At 40.2% G+C, this 22,057-nt stretch overlaps 1 protein-coding gene across 4 annotated transcripts in view; it reads right to left on the bottom strand.

Moving 5' to 3' along the window:
• The window catches only part of LOC131069783 (uncharacterized), a 277,919-nt gene that overhangs the window by 129,633 nt on the left and 126,229 nt on the right, over positions 1-22,057 (bottom strand). For all 4 annotated transcript variants that reach the window (XM_058005336.2, XM_058005337.2, XM_058005338.2 and 1 more), the window contains exon 6: positions 8,253-8,313. In XM_058005336.2, coding sequence (XP_057861319.1) covers positions 8,253-8,313 — 61 coding nt within the window. The remainder of the gene's footprint in view (positions 1-8,252; positions 8,314-22,057) is intronic.

Genomic DNA, 22,057 nt, shown 5'->3' with positions numbered 1-22,057 from the left:
TGCTCTTGTCTATCCTGCATGCTACTAAGATATCCTACCGACAAGTTAGTACTACTTGAGTTGGTAAGATAATTGATGGCATACAACAAAGTACAGAAGGATAGACACAAGACTAGAATTCCATTTCCCATTTCAGTTGGACAGTCATTGGAAGTATGTCCATCCTTGTAGGCAATTGAGAAGGTGGAAGAGGAATTGAAATCTCTCCTTCTCATCCCATACTTTTCCTAAGATAGCTTTGATCCCTACGGCAACATCAAAAGGTTTAGTGGAAGAAGACATAAGCACAAGTTACAATTGGAAGATCATTCCGTGAATGCTCAAGATGATCTAGACATAAGAAGAAAAATGTGTTCAAGGCTACCTATTGACATCGTTAGAGCATGCAAGGTCTTTCGCATTCCAGATCAAGCACAAGACAGTGGAAGATGCCTCCAACCAATATATGAACAAGAAAAAGAAAAAGAAGTGAAAGTCAATTGGATTGATGTGGAGGTCACCAACTTGAAGGATTTAATGAAACCAATCTTTGAATATACAAAATGATGGGTAGACATCCAAATCCAAAAATTGAAGAGTCAAGACATCCAGCTAACATTTGAATTGATGGGAGAGGTAGAGTCTTTCGATGATGATACAAAAAGTGAAAGCTAGAGTGGAAGTGCCACCCAGTTAGCTCATTCCAAAGGATCTACGAGAAAAGAAAGTCACAGAGAAGAGACTCCAAAGAAGAAACATAAGTCAAGTTCCGGCCGCCCTTCTACTAGTACATCTTCCATGCATGAGATAGAAATGAATCAAACAGCTGTCCAGGAAGATTGTCCACCAAGAGAAAGCATCGATCATGGAGTGAATGAGTCCATGGAGTCTACAATTCAAAACAGCGGGTGTGAAAGGACAAAGAAGGGTAAGTAATCATTGGGTCAAGATAAGTCAGTCTCACCTAAGCTAGTCAACGATAAGGCAAACGATGATGTACATGTGAATACTGAGGATGAAGATCAAGAAGTAACGTCTCCACCCCAAGAAAATCAGCAATTAAATGAAGTGCAAGTAAGAGAAGAGAAATCAGCTATCCCTGCATGGCTTAGAGAAAGGTTAACCAAGTGATAGTAGAAGAGGAAGACCCTATCGATTTAGACAACTTCCTAGAGAGATAAGAGACAGAAAAGAAGAAAGCAGTGAGGATGTCAAAGATGACAAGAGATGTTGAAGGATTTCGAATAATTAAGATTGCCACTCCAAGAGTAGATAAGCCCAAGGGCGAGATCACAACAAAAGAGTATGACTTGGAGACTATTGATTTAGGTCCTCCCACAACTGATCAAGCATTGGAAGACATGAATGACACAGTGAAGACAATCCATGACATGCTAAAGTTAGAAGTAGAGAAAAATAAGAAATTGGAAAAGGAAATAAGTGTATTGAGAGGTCATCTCCAACAGTTCAAGCAACCGCTGAGGTAGCATGATCCTTTAGCTATGCCACCACCATAGCTTTCCTTCAGACTCAGTTGACAATTTTGAAAAGATGAAAACTTTAGCACACCTGATGGATACTTGGATAAATAAGACTTTCCAAAGGGCAAATGCATTTATAAAAGAACTAGTGAAGATATTTGATAAAGCTATAAGCGTTCCTAAAACAAATCAGGTCCTCATCGCAGCGCATGATACTTTCGTTTTCACCAAAGACTATACTTGCCCATATTGCAAGCAATGAAGAAAATGCCGAAGCAGACTTTGGTGAATGAAGGAGTATTGAATGATGGACAATCAATTGATTTCTAGCTATGGTGTAATTTGCTTCGCATGAGGAAAGTCATCTTTGAGGATATCAGCACAAGATGCACCCAAGTTGATGAAGCAATAAACTTGATACATAATAAGATTGTAGAGGTAGTTGAGATCATTCTCAAGAAGGAGATGAATGGAGGAATCTATATTGATGTCAATCAGCTAACTAAATGAGTGAAGATCTTATTCTTTGGAACAAATGGATCACCTTCCGAGAAGAAGCTAGATGATATACACTTATTCACAGTACTTGCCAACAAAACTAGAGCTTTTGGACTAGGATGGGAGACAACTTTTGCCTCAGCTTTGGAAGAAGTCAGTTACTTAGATGAACAATTGAAGAACTTACTTGCAGTTTCAATAACTAAGATTGAATTCATGCCGTCCAGATTTGTTGAATTTGCAAAAAGAGAAAAGGATGAGGGTAACAAGATTCTCGAAGATAGTTTGTTATGATCCTATGTGGCGTCATTTTTCTTATTGGAGAATTTTTCCTCGTATTTTGTGCCAAGTGGATGTCACATTCCCATTGGTTGATATTTAATAACAAACCCTAATTAGGGTTTAGGTGGCAAAATATGGGCCCTTAATAGTGATTTAATCGTGGGCATTCATTGTAATTGGGAGCTCTATATAAGCTCAACTCATTTCATTTGTAAAGGATCAATTAGAAGAGTTTTGAAGAATTGTTGCTTGATGCTGCAAAATTAATAAATCATTGAACTATTAGTGACTTATTGAGTTTTGGAGCATTTGCTTTTTTCTTCATCCTTTTATAAGAAAAGTTAATATTGAAAAGACAAAAAAATTAGAATAGAATTTTCTTTAAGTGTTTAGATGACTGAAAGATGCATGTGCGTTATTCATAGTGAAGCTGATTATTCATACTACTAGTTCTCCATCGTGGTGAAGTGTCTCGCATAGTCGACTAAACTCATTTTAGCAAAAAGCTTAACTTCAATTACTATTCCATCATTGGTATGCTTCATCTTGAAGCTATCCATGCTTGTGGTAGTGATTTGAAAACCATCAAGCTACCCTTAGAAGATTGCACTAGCATTGTGGAGATTTTCATGGCATGTCGAAGTAAAGCTTAGTTAAGCTCACTTGAAGTTGTCCATTATCTTGCATTCTTAGTATTAGCCTAGCATTCCTTAAACCTTTCTCCTTTTTTCATTTTCTTTATCAAAGTCATTAGTAGTAGGAAAGAGCAATATTGTAACATCATTTGAAGATGAACATTCCATGAGCTTGAAGTGATAAAAACAATTACGTAAGTCCCCTCACAAGTACAGAAAACACATCACCATTGAAGCTATCCAACACATCAATACCCGGCATCGAGAACCTTGGAGTCGTCTTAAGTGATCCTTTTGCTAATCTTCAGCGTTTGAGAAGTCTTTGTACAAGAGAGGATAGAGAATTCAATACTTTATTCAGTGTTCAATTGTGCATAAAATCACCATCAACATGATGCGAAGTCCCAATTTCATCTTTTGAGGGAGGCAATAAAAGAGGTTTGGGCCTTTTGAGTGTCATGTAGGTTGTGACTTATTTATCTCATGTTTGTAAGTTAGCAAGTTTGATAGTGTAATGTCCCCATTTTGAAGCAAGGTTTAATAATAAATACTAATAATAAAATTAAAATATAAAAGAATAAAAATTAAAATAAAATAATTATAATTTAGTTAAGTTTAATGAATAGTTAAAAGGCATGAAATGAAAAGTTGTGACTCCCTCAAACATGAGATATAAAAGGGAGAAGAGAACCTCATTTGAGAGGGAAACATGGGGGGATGGAAATGCAGATCTGTTTGTGAAAGTTTGTATCCCTTCAAAGGGCAGAATTAATGAAGAGTTGCACTCCTTCAAAGGGTGCTGATGGTGAAAGAGTGTCTCTCTTGCCAAAGGGCATACATGATGAAGAGGTGTGACCTCTCCCTCATATTGGGGGATATAAAAGGGAAGAGGGATCAAATGGAACGGGGAATTGAATGAACGGAATATGATAAAAGACGGGAATAAGCACGGGAGGCAAAGAAGTTGCGCCAACAGTCTGCGAGGAGGTAAGTGGTTAAGTCTTACACTAAAGGAATATATATGTGTGTGGATGTGTGTGCCACACACACATATATGTTTATAATGGATTTGTCTCTTTGACAGAGTTATAGTTTTACAATAGTATTGTCTCATATGTAGCAATAGATATATGTATGTATGCAAAATATTTGTATGTATATAGGATCAATAATAGGAAATAAGGAATATGTAAATGTAGGCATAAATTATAGATTGAAAAATGATAATGAAATATAGAATGTTATATGAATAATAATAATGTGGCTATATGATGGAGGCTATTGGGAGGAAATTCCCTTAGCCTAATTCAGGGATTATGATAATCCCTGGTAGGCAGTATATACTGAGTATTCATATGCATATATGTTAAGTCTTGGGTGTCAAAAGCTCACCCAAGAAAAGACGGATCTGGCCGGTCCTCTCTGGTAGTCTTGGATGATAAGATGTATCATCCAAGGCAAGGAATTGATCATATATGATGATCTTCCTTGGTAGGCTTGGATGTAAGATGTTACATCCAAGACGGGAATCGAATTATCCATCGATTTCCTGGTAAGGCTTGGAACCATGATGGGTTCCAAGAAGGCAGGCATTACAACCGCCTAAGGGCATGTCACAGTACTGCATTTGTATCCTTTTTATTAAATAAGAATTAAGAGTAGTTTTAATTAAGTAATTGAAGTTTAATTGCAAATTAGATTAGTTATATATATATATATATATATATATATATATATATATATATTTGTTGCATTCTAACAATCTGTTTTGCAGGTCAGTGATCCCTAACTAGTAGGGACACTACAGATAGTGAAGAGTGCTTACCAACATATTTTTTGGACACAATGTTTTGTTTATACTCTGAGAAATGTTTTGAAAGACATTGGGAAAGATAGCTTGGCTGAAGGCAATGGTGGCTGAAGCTAAAGACATACAGATGTTTGTATACAACCATCACACATCACTTGCACTATTTAAGATATTTTCGACAAAGGAATTCCTCAAATTGATGGAAACTAGATATACTAGCTATTTCATTTGCTAGAGAGAATATTGTAGGTGCAAGAGACTCTACAGTCTATGGTAGTCTATGGAGAGTGAAAATGTGGGTTGAACCAAAGATAGAAGGGAAAGGGTGAGACAAGAGGTACATAATGATGCTTGCTGGTCCACTATAAGGAGTGTAATATAGGATGTTTGTTTTACCTTTAGTTATAATTTTGAAGAACTTTAGGACTTAATTTATTTTTTTCTCTTTTGATAGATGTTACTTGCAAATGCATTTGCTCAACCATATCAATTCTTGTGGTGATAATCAGGTATGCTAATATAAACACTCCTTGCCTTGGAGAGGTTTTTGAATTTTTTTACAATATACTTGTCCAAACGAAGCAAGAAGCTTAGACTGTAATAAAAAGCAAAGCATATCAGCCATATTATGATAGGAGGTTGAATGCAATGAACACATAGCTTGATATGGCAGCCTATACTCTTAACTCCAAGTGATATGCACTTGGGGCTTCCACCTTTTGATTATGATGAGGGAAGGGAGGAGTTTATAAAGGCCCTTGAGAAGATGTACAACACTGAGTATGCATCTATACTTTGGGAGCAAGGAATTTCTTTTGTCAATTTTTGTGTTTTAGCATTCTACAAACTAGGGGTTGACAAATGGAACTATGCTTGCTCAAGCAGACCCTATGGATAGTGGACATGGCATGGGAAGAATATAACGAAGTTAAGCCAACTTTCCATTTGCCTACTCTCAAAGGTGGCTAGTTCTTCTACAATAGAGACTAGATGGTCCAACTATAGCTTCATCCACTTGGTCAAAAGGAATAGACTACATATAAACAAGTAGAGAGGCTAGTTCAAATTCATAGTGTCTTACATCTTCAAGATAACAAACTCCAGCCATATGTATATATGTATGTATGTGTACACACACACACACACACACACATAGAGAGAGAGAGAGAGAGAGAGAGAGAGAGAGAGGTGCGCATGTGACTGTGCATGTGTGTGTGTCATATCATCCCGATATACATCCCATCATCCCGATAAATCTTTGCTCCCAAAACAATGTGCTATGTAGGCTACCTCCACTCAACTTTGTGGTGACAGTGCCTGTAACATATAGGAGCCCTATGTAATTTTTATAATTTTGATGTGATAAACATTTTGAAATTATGAAACATTAATATAAAATAAGTTACTCAAAATTTTCTTTCATCTTACTTTGTTCAACAAAAAATCTTGACTCTAACAGTATATGGATTATTTCACTGTCAATAGGGAGCCATTAGAGATAAGACTTTGTTCTTTGTGCACTAGGCCTACTTTCTAGTATGTAAAAACAAACAAACCAAGGTCAATAAATTTTTGAAATTTCCCATTTCCAACATATTAATTCAAGAGCATTTGAAATATATAATTCATTCCCTCTATTTTTCATGCCCTTGGCATCCCTAATCTAACTCTGATTGAATATGAATATTTCCTTCTATGTAATGTCCCTTCTTGGAATCTCCCAAATTTAAGCCCCAAAATAACAATTCCGGCTTATATCTAAGAAGGTTATTTATTTTTAACTTTATACAAATTATCAATGGTGATTCAAAGTAATCCTATTTTAGGTCCTACAATAATATTAATAATCGTTTAGAAAGTAAAAAGTTACAATAACATCTAAACTTATAAGTATTAACATTAAACCCCAATTTCCATGATTCCATATAACAATGTAATGTCCTCAACAAACGGATACCTAATTTATGCCCTAAATTGAGTAGAATGAGATTTAGAGATACCTAGTATTCTGAATCAAGCCTTGTAGACAAGTTACAAAATATAAAATTATAAAATACATCATTATAACAAATCCTAAGAACTTATTTGAGTAAAGCATGAATTCAATCTAAAATAACTTAGTCATAGAATGGGAATAAGATAGGATGACCAAGTGTGGTGCCCAAGAAACCCTCTATCCTAGGCTCAAGGGCGGCTAAACCCCCTTGACCTCATGCGGCCCATGCCATCAATGAGGTGGCCTACCTAGTGAGGTGGCCTATCAACATTTTCCTCCACTTATCATACTTGTCCTATAACCCATGGTTTATATATTCATTTAACATGATAGAAGGTATGAGGGCTGTTACAGTAAGGTGCCCAAGAAGTCTACTCTTCATAGGCACAATGGCAGCACCTTTGTACCCCCTTGGCCTCATGGGGCTCCCCAGTCTTAAACCATGAGGTGGCGTGCCTACAAGATAACCCCAGCATCGTTTTCCTCACTGTAATTCCTCTCCTTCGATCATACTCAGAAACTTTCTAGAACAGATTCACAGTACTATTCTACATATATGAATTCAACATATTATCAACAAGGATTCCTCAGAATTTGCTAATATTCATCATGCGCAGAAATACTTATGAATGCAGCAATATATTACATTTGCCAATGTGCATAAGTTTATCATAGACATGTTTGCAGCATAGGAAATTCATACCAGGTTTGTGTGACCAGGTTATTGCCTGAAGTTTTTCCTCTTTTCTTTCTTTATTCCATCTAATCTTCTTCTCGGATATTTCTCCTTTTTGAGATCTCGCAATCTGCCTATAGTAATCACTAACTGCTGTGAATATGAGAAGTTCTGCTGCTGTTTGATCTGCTATGGGATAGGAATTGTATTCATGCCTTTCCTTTATATCTCTCAATGTGAGTGAGGGGTCACACCACTTCATCATGTATGCCCTTTAGCAAGAGACACACCATTTCACCATTAGCACCCTTTGAAAGAGGGCAGCCCTTCATTATTCTTGCCCTTTGAAAGGGACACAACCTTTCACAATCAGGTCTGCCCCTCCTATTTAAATCTGCACTTCTGATTTCCAAATTATCCCCCCTCAAATGAGGTTCTCTTCTCCCTTTTATATCTCATGTTTGAGGGAGTCACAACTTTTCCTTCCATGTCTTTTAACCCTTCATTAACTTAATTAAATTTTGATTATATTTAGTTATATTCTTTTATATTTAAATTTTTATTTTATTTTTTATTTTTTATTTTTTAATTTTATTATTATTATTATTATTATTAAATTCTATTCCAGAGTGGGGACATTACATTCTACCATTTGAAACCTATCTTGAATGTTGCATGATACAGAAAAACACAGTCCCCAATTTGCCACATTAAATTTATTTCCTCTTCTCAAGTCATTATCTTACTATGTCTCTCATGGATAAGTTGTACTGCAACAAACCAGTTCGATGCAAGTGAAGTTGCTCCAACAAAAAGAAGCAAGTCATTAATGAGAACACCACCATTATCTAGGTGATACATTTACTTTATTGCTATAAAAGTAAAGGGACAAGACCTGAACTGCAGCAGCATCTGAACCTTTCGGCATTGGAGAATCCTCATCAGAAAAAATATTTCTGCAGAAAAAATATATTTCATTTTAACAACTAAAATCAGAAATCAATATTAATTTTCAATACATCAACATTCAACATAATTACTCAATGTGAAAACTTCAGATGCTAACCCGATTTATCTTAGAATGACCTTCCAGTTTATGAAAGAGTATCTCTCAATCTCATCAGGATGTTGCTTTGAAATCTAGAATTATTCATTTTCTAATATGATGTAGATTCACTTACTAAAAAATACTGTATTAATGTTAGACAGTTATAATTCCGCCAATATTTCATTAATTTCCATTTCTGATTGAGATACATTTACTGAAAAATATTGTACAGAGCATTGTTTAGAGTCTTAGACATTATTTCATTCAATAATCCTATATTTGTACTTGTTTCCAAACTTTGGATTCCTTTCAAATTTTGATGTAAACCCATGCACATACCAAGATTTGTTTACATGTTAAACTGGCCATATTTAAGTGAATGCAAATACCACAGATAAACCCTACATAATACAAACACCAATGTTCTTTCAAGTCACGAGGGGCAAAATTAATCAATATATTTCTTATTAACATGTAATAAATTTGATACCTGGAAATCAGTAGCAACACAACTTGAAGTGTGTCTATAACTTGAAATATTCCATTTAAGTAATGACAAGCAGATGAAAGAGGTGCCAGTTCTGCAGTTGATAAGGAAAACACTTTTGTCTAAGTCATGAATAATTAATTGTGTCAAATATACTAGAGCACTATAGTATGGGATCACAAGAAAGAGACAGTATCGAATCCAATTACGGAACATGTTCTTAGAAACCCAAAGAGCTTGAATATATGTGCATTCATATTCCTCAGTTGTGTTATGATTAATATCATTCTAATTGCATCCGGCAGCATATAAATATAGAATCTTTGAAGCATTTTGAAATAGAAGTATATATGGCAGGGTCTTTCTGATGCAGCCCCTGTTAATGAGGTATGAGGTAACAGAACGATGAGAGATCAGCTGACAAATAATCAGTCGAGTCCTCCATCAGGAGGAATTTTTTACTTCAAATTATATTTTGATAGAGCTTCCCATGGTAATCTGGGCAAGATGGTGCTGTGTAATATGAAATTTCCAGGGTATCTTTATTGTGTGTTATTTCTACTTGTTCCCTCCATGTTCCAGTAACGAGGCAAAATCCCAAGCCCTCTGCAGGGCCTGCTACTGGCTTTGGAGAAGGGATCTACATTCTGCTGGTGAAGGTGATTCTTAATTTGCGACACAAGTAATACAAAAACAAGTTAAAAAGTGTTGGAGACTAGATTCCTTGCTTAGGGAAGCCATTGAGCTTCTTAAATCTTTCGTACAGGTTAGTTTTACTCATTGCTTCTGTGAAGCCAACTCAGAGGCAGGTCAATTGGCCAATGCAAGAATTGATCAGTTTCCCTTCTCAACAGAAGCGAAACAAAACCCTTTTTCTTGGCTGGGTTTAGAGGAGCTTCGGCTTACTAAGCTAGCTCAGCAGTTTAAAGAAATAAATAACTTAAACAATTTTGTATTTAGAAAATAAAATTAATATAAATCAAAATTTTGTTTTTTCATCCTTAAAAAATTAAAATTTTGTGGGAGTGTAAGGAATGAGAAATTTGATGAGGTGGCAGGAGAGGATCATTCTTTGGTGAGGGTTGTAGATCAACGACAAGTGCAATATTGGAAAGTAGGCTAAATGATCGGCCTTAGAGGCATTCAAGCCTCCATTAGTTCTGCTTGCAGCAAATGCTTAGGTAGGATGATTCGAAGTGTGCCAACATTCTTCATATTGATTTTTTTTTGCTTGGCTGCATACAGTGGCTTTTTCGTTTGGTTGCTTCAACTATTATAGGAGGTAGCTGGCCATGACAAATTATCAAAGAGGTGGTGAGCTCGAAGATTTGCTTAATGGTGGATCAGCCTCAAACCAGAGACTCGGGAATATCTTCACAGTGAATTTTGTTGCAACTCTAAGAATGGTTGGTGTTCTGCTTGGACTGGATGGAAGGGAAATACTAGGGTGAGAACCAATGTTTCCATTGTGAAGGATTTTCTAGTTCAACTAGCTAGTTTGGTTCAAAATGAAAAGTTATACAAGTGAATTATGAGAATGATGCTAGGTGAGGATGAGAATTTCTCATAAAACAATTTTCAAGATTCAGTGGAGGAAATTGTGCCAAGCTGTACAATAGGCTAGTTGTTTTGCAGCAGCATTACAAGGATGTACCTAAATTGTGGAGAGTGTTCGAGTAATTCACTGAGATGGGAGATTCGGAGCAGTTAGTAATATCACTTTGCCCACGTCTACTGTGAAAGGTTTTTGAGGTGCCTGTCAATGTCCTGTGACTCAACCTATAGTGATAATTTGACCTTCTCGGAACGAGGTTGTCGTAGCTTCATAGGTAAGGGTTGGATGATTCTAGAGGAGAAGAACCTGATGTCAATGGCTGTGCAAGACTTGCTTGGATCAATGCAACGGAAGCTGCCCTGGGGATGTTTTTGGGACTGCAGTTGTGGGTGATCATAATCTCTAGTCCCTAACAAGCTTGTTTTGCAGTCAAGGATTTTGTGTTTCGGACTTTTATCGTTTAAAATCACTAACAGTTTCATTCTCTGTCTGTATACATTCCTCATTTGTGTTAAATATCTTACAGATTTTAAGCATAAACTTGACCATCAGGTTTTCAGAACTGCTGGTTAGTAAAATTTGTACATAGATCTCAATACAATGCAATTCCCTTATGGAAAAATAAGGAATGCTTGAGCTGTACCATGAGACATCAAGTAGTATACAATATTTGGGGGAGACGTGCATTAAACTAAATGGCCACATAGCTGTTGCTGCAGGCAGTAAGCTGCACAACAATCGCTAATAACGATGGATAAATATTTGGTAGATTTCCTTACAGCATTTATTCTCAAGGCACACCAAAAAATGTTAGACTATGGAATGCATGCCTCTGGTGGTAAAGTTAAAACAGATTGGTATATTTGGGAAGGTGAAAATTTTGGGATTTCAACAATGGTTCACAAAATTTTGAAGCTATATAACATAAAAAATTATATAATCACAGAAATAGAATATGAAGTTGATATAAAGAAACATTTCAATGGCTAACTTTTACAGAATTTTGAAATTTTGTACAACACATGATCACCATGGTCAACACCAAGACACGCACACACACAGCTTTTCTGATAAAGTTTTTGGCTTTGATCAACTATAAACCCCTCCAATATTTTGTTATACTTTCTAGATTTATTTACTTTTATACATCGTTTTTTCCAACACTTGATGGTGTTGATGTGTTCTTTATGACACTATGAACACAGAAGAAAATACTAAGTATTATAAACTCTCAGGAACAAGGAAACCTCAAATGCTAAACTTTGTGATCAAACAAGGCAACCCCAAGGTTTACAATGCGAACAATCGACTTTAATGTTGGATAGACTCGGTGAATATGATGTGATTTTGTTGGTAAAAAGGAATTACTTTTATACATCGTTTTTTCCAACACTTGATGGTGTTGATGTGTTCTTTATGACACTATGAACACAGAAGAAAATACTAAGTATTATAAACTCTCAGGAACAAGGAAACCTCAAATGCTAAACTTTGTGATCAAACAAGGCAACCCCAAGGTTTACAATGCGAACAATCGACTTTAATGTTGGATAGACTCGGTGAATATGATGTGATTTTGTTGGTAAAAAGGAACTAACATTTTTGCAAAAGGGCTGGAACTAGGAACCTAACATAACTTTTATCAAACAAAGATCAAAGGGAAAGGAATAGAGAATCTAATCTAATTTAGACCTATGAACAATGATGATAATGAATGATGCTGAGATAGACAAACTCCTTAAATCAAGCTTTGCTTTGCCATGATAACAACCACACAAAACTGATGCGATCTTCAAAGGTAATTAATGATTTTCATATTGCAAATATCCATTCAAATATCCAATGCTGCCGCAATCCAAATGAACATCCATGATTGAACTATTGCAACAATGAGGTTCAAACTAAACATGCATAGCAATTTGCAATCAACAAATTAAAAATGGTATGAACACCAAGGAATTCATCAAATATCATCGCATTTATCCATCAAAATCAATGAACTTAACTGCTCGAGAAGTATAAAAAACCATGCAAAATGTAGAAACAAGACTCAGAGATCCACCATATCTTCAATGAAACTTATGCATTAATTTCAATATAGTCTTTGCGACAATTTCTCCTCATCCTCCTACTCTACTTTCTAACTATATTGCAGGCTCCTAGTCTATTAACATTTATAAATAAAAAGGCAAAGCTTTATATACAGATCTCCATGACAAATGAATGGCCTAGATAATTCCATAGAAACCCTAATTAGGGTTAGTTACAACTAGCACCTCATTGACCAATGAGAAAATTACAACAATTTGGACTTGAATGTGGACCAATGAGAAATGAGGTTAGGTACATTGAACAATATTTCATGTAGTGCCACATGTCACTTGTTCCTTCTTTGATGAGCTAGGTTCAATGCACCTAGACATGTTGAATTGGTTGATGATGATCAGCGGCTACCTCAGCATACATATCTCTTGATACTCAACATTATCGAACCTCTTGACTGATTGTCATGGATCATATTCCTAAATTGCATCATCTTGGTGATCAAGTTTCTAACTATTCTTAACTCTTCTAAAATTATTTTGTCTATTCCTTGATCACATTTCACTTTTCCATCTTCAAGTTTAGAAATCTTTATCCTTGAATGTTATCTTGCCTTCATCTTCATTATGTCTTGAACTTGTCCTTCCTTGGTGATGCTCATTTATCCTTGGAATCATGAAATTTTCCTCCTTGGACACTCTTGATCGTGAGCTGCTTGATGTAGTTCTTGACTTCATGTTGCAATTATCTTATGTTTGTGCATCATTGTGAAGTATTCTTCATGTTTGAGCTATTGCACATCTTTACTTTGATCTTGTGCATCTTAACATCCTCTTGAAATGTGGAACATGTCCCTGATGTCTTTATCTTTACTTTTGGAACTCTTGCTCTTGAAAGTCCATGATTTCTTTAATAATGTTGCAGAGTCCTCATGTTGATCAATCCAAGGTCAATGTAAAATCTCTCCTTGTAGAGCAATGTTATCTTGATCTTGTAATGTCCCTTTGTCTAAACACCTTACAAATAGGGACAATTATCTATCAATTATCAATTGCACAAGACCTCCTTCCTTGTGAAACTTAAAGAATCGATTGCAAGAGATTTCCTTCCTTCAAATCTCTAGTTACTATGAATTTATGATTAACAGTAACACTTATGAGTATTTTAAACTATATAATTTATAAGATATGATAATATTGTGCAAGGGAGCAATGTAGAGACTGGATTGTGGATCAAGACTATATCTGAGATGACCTTAAGAATTGTGCACAGTTATGATATTCCAATCTGGCATGAGATATATATATAAATGTAGATATATTTGCTTTTCCTGATCTGGAGATTTATGCTTACAAGAATGAGTAACGGTGCTGTCCCAAGTATGAATATGTATGTCTGCAACCAAAGGTGCCAAGGGAAATGTTCAATAGAGTAGATCCGAATGGGTACAAAGAACAACCAATATACCAATCTGATATACACCTTATAGGTATGCAAAATGATAATATTTCAATCTGCGAATTATATATACAGAGTTACATGCTCTTTCTTATATAAGACTGTATTCCTTGCTTCCGGTAATGGTGCTTTAGAGAGCAATCCGTCTGGATTAGAAATAATAGATAATCTTTCCATGCTTGATTGAGAGAGATCGATTCTCTTCTTATACCTTGCATATCAATGTGATGCCATCAAGGGACATGTCCTTATCTCTTCATAACAATCAGTTTGTACTGATTAGTCTTCTAATCTGTGCCTCTTCATAACATAATCCCATCGGTATTGTTCACATAATCAATGTCTTGACATATATCAATCGCTCTCCTTATCTTAACCGCTGTTTAGTCCTAAATGTATAGTTGATGGCTAATCAGATAACACAGTATTCCCTGCACATACCAAGCATTCATGGAACAGCACAATGTACCTTACAACATTTGATGCCAATGATAATAGATAGACCAGAAAGTTATATCTTTATTCCAATGTCGAGAATTGTTCATACATTATCCCCCCTGCCAAAGTTCCAACCCAACAATATATAGACCCGACGGTTGGCCAAGATGCCAACCGTCACCAACTCCCAACTACCCGACGGGAACCTTTCGGCAACAGCAAAACATAAACACACTTATAATTATTATTCGTACTAACATACGTATTTACCCCTAACATTAGCCCCCCCAAAAACGTAGTCGTCTTCCAGACAACTCAGACAAGAGAAAATGAAAAACATAGCTAAGACCGAGAAGAGGGAGGAGGCGTCCCTGTAGTGGTCGCGGGAGGCAACTGCTGTCCGGCCTGGAGTTTCAAGTTCTTTTCTGCTACTATGTTGTTCCCGAGCTTTCTTTACCATGTGAGCAGCTTCCATCAGCTTTTTATCTTTTTGCTCTAGCTGGGAAGTGAGCTCCGCCACCTAGGCTGCCAATGCCTGTGCCTCCTTCTCCTGCATGCTGCAGCGGGCCTCACATGTAGTCATCTTCATTTCCATCTCCTTCCTCAAGCTCTTTTCAACTGTGGCCAACTTCATCTGTTTCCTGCTTTCTTTTTCCAGGGTTACTATGTACATCTGTTGGGCCTCTTTCTCCGCTTGATGTTGCCGCATCTATAAGTACACCTCTCGAAAAGTTCCCTCCATACTGCGGAAGGTGGTGCCTAAGGTGCTTAAGCCTCCTATCAAGTGCCTGTAGATCCAATTCTGAATCATCTCAAGTGTACTATTATCCGGCCATCCCTACTGCTCAAGATGTTGCGTGAACTCCTCTTTGCACCCTTGGGCCATGAAATGGCACAATTGTGTAGCGTTCGCTGAATTACCGGCCTCCATCTGTCCAGTAAGCTAAGCCATGCCGCGTGCAACATCTGAGAGTCCTTGTAGCTCTACCAGGAATCATCTGAGTGAGCCTGCTGGGTCCTTCGGATCAGGTACTGTGATGTGGAGTCCGGTGAGAGTCCCCTCCAGGCCACTGCTCCGCTCGTCCCTTCCCTGTTGCTCCTGATCAGTAGGTCTTCCCTCATCTAGGACAGTAACCTCTCTATCTGGAGTCACGCCTGGCCCAATGGTCATGTTATGTGGTGCGGGGGAGGGGGGAAGGTGTTGGGCGAGCGCGAATTGTCCCAGCCATCCATCCAACGAAGCGTCTATATCCTCATCTGTCATAGTATCCAAGGCTACCTCTAAGTTAGTTGATGTCGTACCAGTCTCTGTTGCCATCGTACCAGTCCCCGTTCCCGCCGTACTAGTTCCTGTTGCCGTTGTACCAGTCTCTGTTGTCATCGTACCAGTTCCTACTTTCATCGTACCAGTTTCTACTATACCAATTTTTGTACCAGTTTCTGCTGCCAGTACGGCTAAACTGATCTGTGGCAACGATACTTGTCGTTGTGCCAGCGGCTCCCCTTCCCCAATCTTATGGAATAATACCCCCACAGGTCGTACATCTCCTACTGGGCTGGCTACTGCAAGCGCCTCCTGAGGTACCAAGTGTGCCGAGGCCAATTTTGAGGGCGTAAACTTTACCCTCGTGCTCTTCCATTGTGCCCGCAATCCCCCTTGTTGCTCCTCTTCTTCATCTTCTTCCTGCTGGCACGACTCTGTTTCCTCCTCCTCCTCCTCTAGGGTGGTGTGTTTCGACAAATGGAATCCTTCATCCCCACTTTCCAGTTCTTTTGTTTCTTCCGCTTCCTCGGACTCCTCGGCACTGCTTACCTCTTCCACTTCCACAGATGTGTCTAGCTTCCTCCTCTTCCGTGTGGGTTGCGCTGTGTTGTCAAGGATGTCCAGGTGAATGTAGTAGTACATAGTGGGTTTATTTGGTTCGACCCGTCCGTGAGGTTCAAACGTCCCCCAATCCTCTGGTGGTACCTGTAGGCGTACTGCATCTAGGAACAAACTGATGGCATGATGGCACATGTAGAATGCTTTGTGCTCTAATCTCAAGAAGTCATGAATGCGTTCTGCCAAGAGTTGCCCCCAGTTGTACACTTTCCCGCATCTGATCCCGTTCATTAACCCAATCATCCATATGGCGATATCTGAGGCCCGGCTGGCCTCTGTCAGGCTGCTTTTAACCAGGTCCATCAACATCCTCCACTCTCCTGGTGCGATAAAACTACGCTTCATTTCTCTGCTGTCGACCCAGACGCTCTTCCACTATTCTTCTGTGAGGTCGTCTCGGCACACCAGGTCTATCAACCATTTTTTCTTTTCTCTGGTAAGGTTTTTGGTTGGTTTGACAGCAGCTGCTCCTTTATCCGATATGCCAAATACACGCCTAAAATCCTCAGGTTTGAATGAAACCCGCACTGTGTGCCCTTGAAACTGGATGATCGAAGCTCGTTCGTGAGGGTTATACCCAGATACCATGGTCCGTAGGACTGGCTCGAATTCTTTAATGTTAAATATGGGCATCTGCACAACGTGATCGACTTGTGCTTTTTTAAGCGATTCCTTCATCACATGGTTTGGAGGGTTTTCCTCCCACCAGGTACGGCATTCACTGCCAGTCACACTCTCGAATGCTACGTTTGCGGCTATGAGTTCCTTTGAGTCCTTCGTTGCCTTCAATCTGCTCCTGGTTTTCCTGCTGCTGGCAAGCTCTGTGGCAGTCATGGTTGTACTGTAGCTGCCTTTCTTTGCCCTTCTGCCCATACCCCTTCCTGAGTCGGCATTATAACCGCCTGATAGATTGTCTCGCCAGTTGGTGCTGCCCATTGTATCACTTTTCGCTTCCTTGTTGTACGGCCTCCTTATTTGTCCTGTTGAATGCCTACCGTACGGATATCTCTACCTGTCCACCTGGTACCTTACGCCGTACGGATCTCCCTATCTGCCTGACTGATGTCATACGCCGTACGGACTTTGCCTTATGGGTGGGGTTGATGTTGATTGCCGTACGGATGCTATTGGCCGTACGGATGCTATTGGCCGTACGGATACTATTGGCTGTACGAATGCCTGTCTGTCTGGCAACTATCACTGCTTGTTGCCGTACGGATATCTCTGTTGTCGCTGTTGATTGCCGTACGAATATCTTTGCTCTGTACGTCCTGGCGGAAATGGGTCGTACATCGTATGGTGGGGGGCTGCCTTCGGAGGTTATGGACGTACGGTAGCTCCGTACGCCGTAGGGTACTACCAGTTCGTAATGCCTTGCTTCTCCTAAGCCGTACTCGTACGGCAATTGGTCTGCTTTTCCTGGTCCAATTCTAGTCCATGTATGTCATACACCGTACGGAGCCTATGTGTCGTGCCTGTGCTCCCCTTCCGATGAGTTTTGTATACCGTACGGTATGACCTCTGCATTGCACTGTGGACTCTTTCCTGCACGCCGTACATCGTACGATATAGCCTTCAGATTTTCGTGCCCTCTTGATCGTTCACTCCATGCACTATGCAGAATTGTCCCCTCTTGTGCGTTCGTACACGTACTCCTGACTGTTGTCTCTGTCCTTGCAACATTCCCTTGATCCGTACGGTGTACTACTTCCCTTCGTACACCCAGTCTTGTCTGTCTGTTAGGTCCATCATCCTGTGTTGTGTCTAATGAGGCTTTGTGGGGGTTTTTATAAGCTTTTCCCTTCACCAGAATTAGGGTTAGGTAAAAATGCCTTATCAATTTAATATTAAATAAATGTTTCTTTAGCAGTCTTACTTTTTCCCTATTATTTTTACTTCTACTTGCCTGGTTTTTTAATTTGTTCCTACCTGCTGATTGAGTTTCGAACTTACTTGCTTTTTTCCAGTACCTCTCTTCCTCACCCTTCCCAGCCCCTAGTTTTTCTAGTCGTCTTGTTTCTTCCATCTGGCACGGCTTTTTCAATATTAGCTTCCACGCCTTTAATTTGCCCAGGTACCTTTTGGCCTGATTGTGCTCTCTGGCTGGCCTCTTTAAGTCCCTGGCCAGTTTACTATATTTGTTCTTCCAGTTGCAAAGTTCCCCTGACTCCTTTGTTTCCATCTGGTTGGCCTATTACTTTGCTCTTTCCTCCCTTCCTTCCTTGGTTCGACATTCCTCGTCTTATCCTCCTTCCGTTTCTTGTTTAGTTCCCATTCGGAGTCTCCCTCCTCATTGTTCCTCCTCTTCACTCCTGGTGTATTGTTGGGCGTCCTCATTTTTATTTCTGAGTCATGCAACCAAGTACACACGTGGTAGTCTTCTGTAGCATTCTTGGGGGCAGCAGGTCCCTACGTATTCCAGGTCCCATATTTTGTCCACTAGTGGTGCGAGTCCCACACCCTTGTAGCAGCTGTCAATGTACCAGTCCCCATATTGTTGGTACCATTTTACTCTTTCTCCATCGATTTTCGGTGGTCCAGCCAGGTTGGGAATCACCCGATATAATGAGTTAGGTCCGGCTTCCACCTCGCCTGCTCCGAACGCGATGAGAAATAGATCCTCTGTCTTCAGTACCACTTTTAAACATGGTCCTAGGGTTGTCCCATATTCTTCCAGGTTGAGTTCTTCCTCTAGGTCTCCCGGCTCCCCTTCTTTAAGCGGGTTCTCAGTTTTCCTCCAAGCTTCTGCTTCTTCGTCAATCTCATATGCCACGTACCCTTCCCGAGCTCCTTCGTATGGCGCCCTTTTTTTTCCAATATCCCGAGACCCGTACCCACACAGCTGGGTCTCCGAAATACGCATTCGTGAGATGTTTGTGAATCGTGGGAACTGCTACACCTTCCACCCTTTTTGGTACGAGTTGTTCTTCCATGGCCGATAAGGGCTTTGCCCCGTCTTCATCCCTCCGGTAGGGTTCCTCTTGTACTACCGGGTCTTCCTTGATCTCCTTGTCTTGACCAATGGTCCAATGTCCTCTCGTGGCATATCCTAGCATGTTGATCCCAATCACAGGTTTATTTCTTTCCCTGTAGATTTTTAACTTGGAACCGTTCATGAGGTCCCTGATCGGATTGTTATCCAGAGTTGCAAGTTTCACTAATCCGTTACTACCGACCTCTCTGATTTTATAGGGCCCGAGCCAACGGACCTTGAACTTCTCTGGTCGGAGTTTGTTCCGACCGTTATACTTCAAAACTAACTGTCCTGGTCGGAAGTTGGCTTTCCGCAGGTGCTGGTCGTGCCAATGCTTTCGCCAACGTTGTGCCACCTCAGTCGCCCATTGTGCCATCAGTCTCCGTTCATCCAACTTTACCAACGCATCCAACCTTGCATTCATGCTTTCGGTGTCCCCTAATCGATTTTCTACCACCACCCGAAGGCTTGGCACGGTGTACTCGGCTGGTACCACTGCCTCCTACCCGTACATGAGTTGGAACGGTGTATGCCCAGTAGTGACTTTGTATGTTGTACGGTAGGCCCATAGCATGGCTGGTAGTCTTTCCTCCCAGTCCTCTTGTTCCACTCCACATGACTTGTAAATTATTGATACCAACACTTTGTTGGTTGCCTCGGCCTGTCCATTAGCATGGGGATAGTACGGGCTGGATAGGTTATGGAATGCTTTAAATTCCACGGTTATGGTACGGATTACCTAGTTCACGAAGTGCACTCCTCTGTCACTAGTGATTCGAAGTGGTATCCCGTACCTAGTGACAATCTGTTCGTACAAGAACCGTGTCGTACTCAAAGTTGTGTTATCGGGCAAGGCCCTAGCTTCTCCCCACTTAGTGAGGTATTCTGTGGCTACCACAATGTACTTGCACCGATGTAGGCTACTTGGTTTCAGAGATCCCAAAAAGTCCAGACCCCATCGTTCGAATACTTCTTGCGACTGGGAAGGAAAGAGAGGCATGAAGTCCCTCTTGAGGGGTTTTCTGGCTCGTTGACAAGTGTCGCATCCGGTCACCCACTCTCGAGCGTCTGTGTGTAGAGTTGGCCACCATAGCCCTGCCAGAAGCACTTTCCTGGTGGTTGCATCTGGTCCCATATGTCCACCTGCCAATCCGTCGTGTGCCTCCTTTAGTACACCACGAACTTCTTCCTCCATGACACACCTCCTCAAGATTTGGTCGGGGCCCATCTTATATAGAAGTCCATTAATTAGTTGGAAGGTTTTGCTCTTCAGTGCCAATTTCCTCCGTTCCCCTGAAGGCATCTCACTTGGAAATGTGGAAGTAGATAGGTACTGCCCTATCTTTTCATACCAGGTTGGTAGTATTGCAATTTGGAACAAGTGTGCATTTGGAAAGTCTTTGTTTACTCCCTCGGCCGGTTCTCTTGATCTGATCCTTGATAGCTGATCTGCAATCACATGGGACTTCCCTGGCCGTACGACAATGGTGAAGGTGAATTCTTGTAAAAGCAGTAGCCACCGACTTACCCTCCCTTGGATGATTGGTTTATTCACTAGGTACATTAGTGCCCAGTGGTCCACATAAAATGTGAACGGTGTGGCCAACAAGTAGTGCCGGAACTTCTGAACTGCATACACCATCCCTAGTGCCTCTCGTTCCGTTGTGCTATAGTTCCTTTCTGCTTTTGATAGGAGTCGACTTGCGAAGAAGACGGAATGGTCTAGTCCTTGTGTCCCTACTTGGACGAGGGTAGCACCAATTGCAAAGTTGGAGGCGTCCACGTGCACATGAAATTCCTTATTCCAATCCGGGTATACTAATATCAGTGCACTCACTAGTCGGTTTTTTAATTCCGTGAAAGCTTCTTCTTGCTCCGTACCCCATACAAACGGCTCACCTTTCCTTGTCAGCTTATCCAATGGCCACGACACCTGCGCAAAGCCGTTGATGAACCTCCGGTAATAGCCTACGTCACCGAGGAATGATTTCCCACTGTTACGTTCGTTGGACTTTCCATGTTAACAATCACTCTTATCTTATCTGGGTCTGTCTTCAATCCTTCCTTACAAACAATGTGGCCCAGGAGTTTCCCTTGTGGTACCATAAATCCGCACTTCTTCGGGTTCAGGGCTAGCCTAGCCTTCCGACATCGTTCCATGCACTCTCCCAAAGCCTTCAAATGGGTATCCTGATTGCTGAAAATCGACCAGTCATCCAGGAATGCTCTGAAATTCCCTGCCGACATCTTGTCAAAAATGTGCAGAATTATTCGCTGGAAGGTCGCGGGTGCGTTGCATGGCCCGAAGGGCATGCGGTTATAGGCGTACAATCATTCCTCCACCACAAATGTGGTCTTCAACTTATCTTCCTCCGCGATACTTATTTGGTTGTACCCAGAGAATCCATCTAGGAATGTGTACATCTCGTGCCCGGCGACTTCTTCCAGAATACTGTCAGTGAATGGGAATGGGTCTTTTATGGTTACTGCATTTAGGTACCTGAAGTCCATGCATATTCTTATCTGATTAGCTTCTTTTTTAAGGGAGATGACTATTGGGGAGACCCAGTCACTTGTCTCCACTTTGAATATAATCCCTGCTTCTAGCATTTTGTTGATCTCTTCATTGACTCTGGCTGCGTAGTTTTTGTTCATCCTATACGGTCTCCTTCGTACCGGTTGGGCTCCTGGCACAAGGGTTATGCGATGCACGCACAACTCTGGCGGTACTCCTTTCAAGTCTTTGTAGGTCCAGGCGAAGACATCTTTATATTCCAGGAATATCTTGAAAGCAGCTGCCTTCAGTACCGGGTTC

This window comes from Cryptomeria japonica, chromosome 5 (genome assembly GCF_030272615.1).
Source record: "Cryptomeria japonica chromosome 5, Sugi_1.0, whole genome shotgun sequence".
Classification (NCBI taxonomy): domain Eukaryota; kingdom Viridiplantae; phylum Streptophyta; class Pinopsida; order Cupressales; family Cupressaceae; genus Cryptomeria; species Cryptomeria japonica.
The sequence above is the reverse complement of the archived record's forward strand: the minus strand, read 5'-3'. Positions and strand labels throughout refer to the sequence as shown.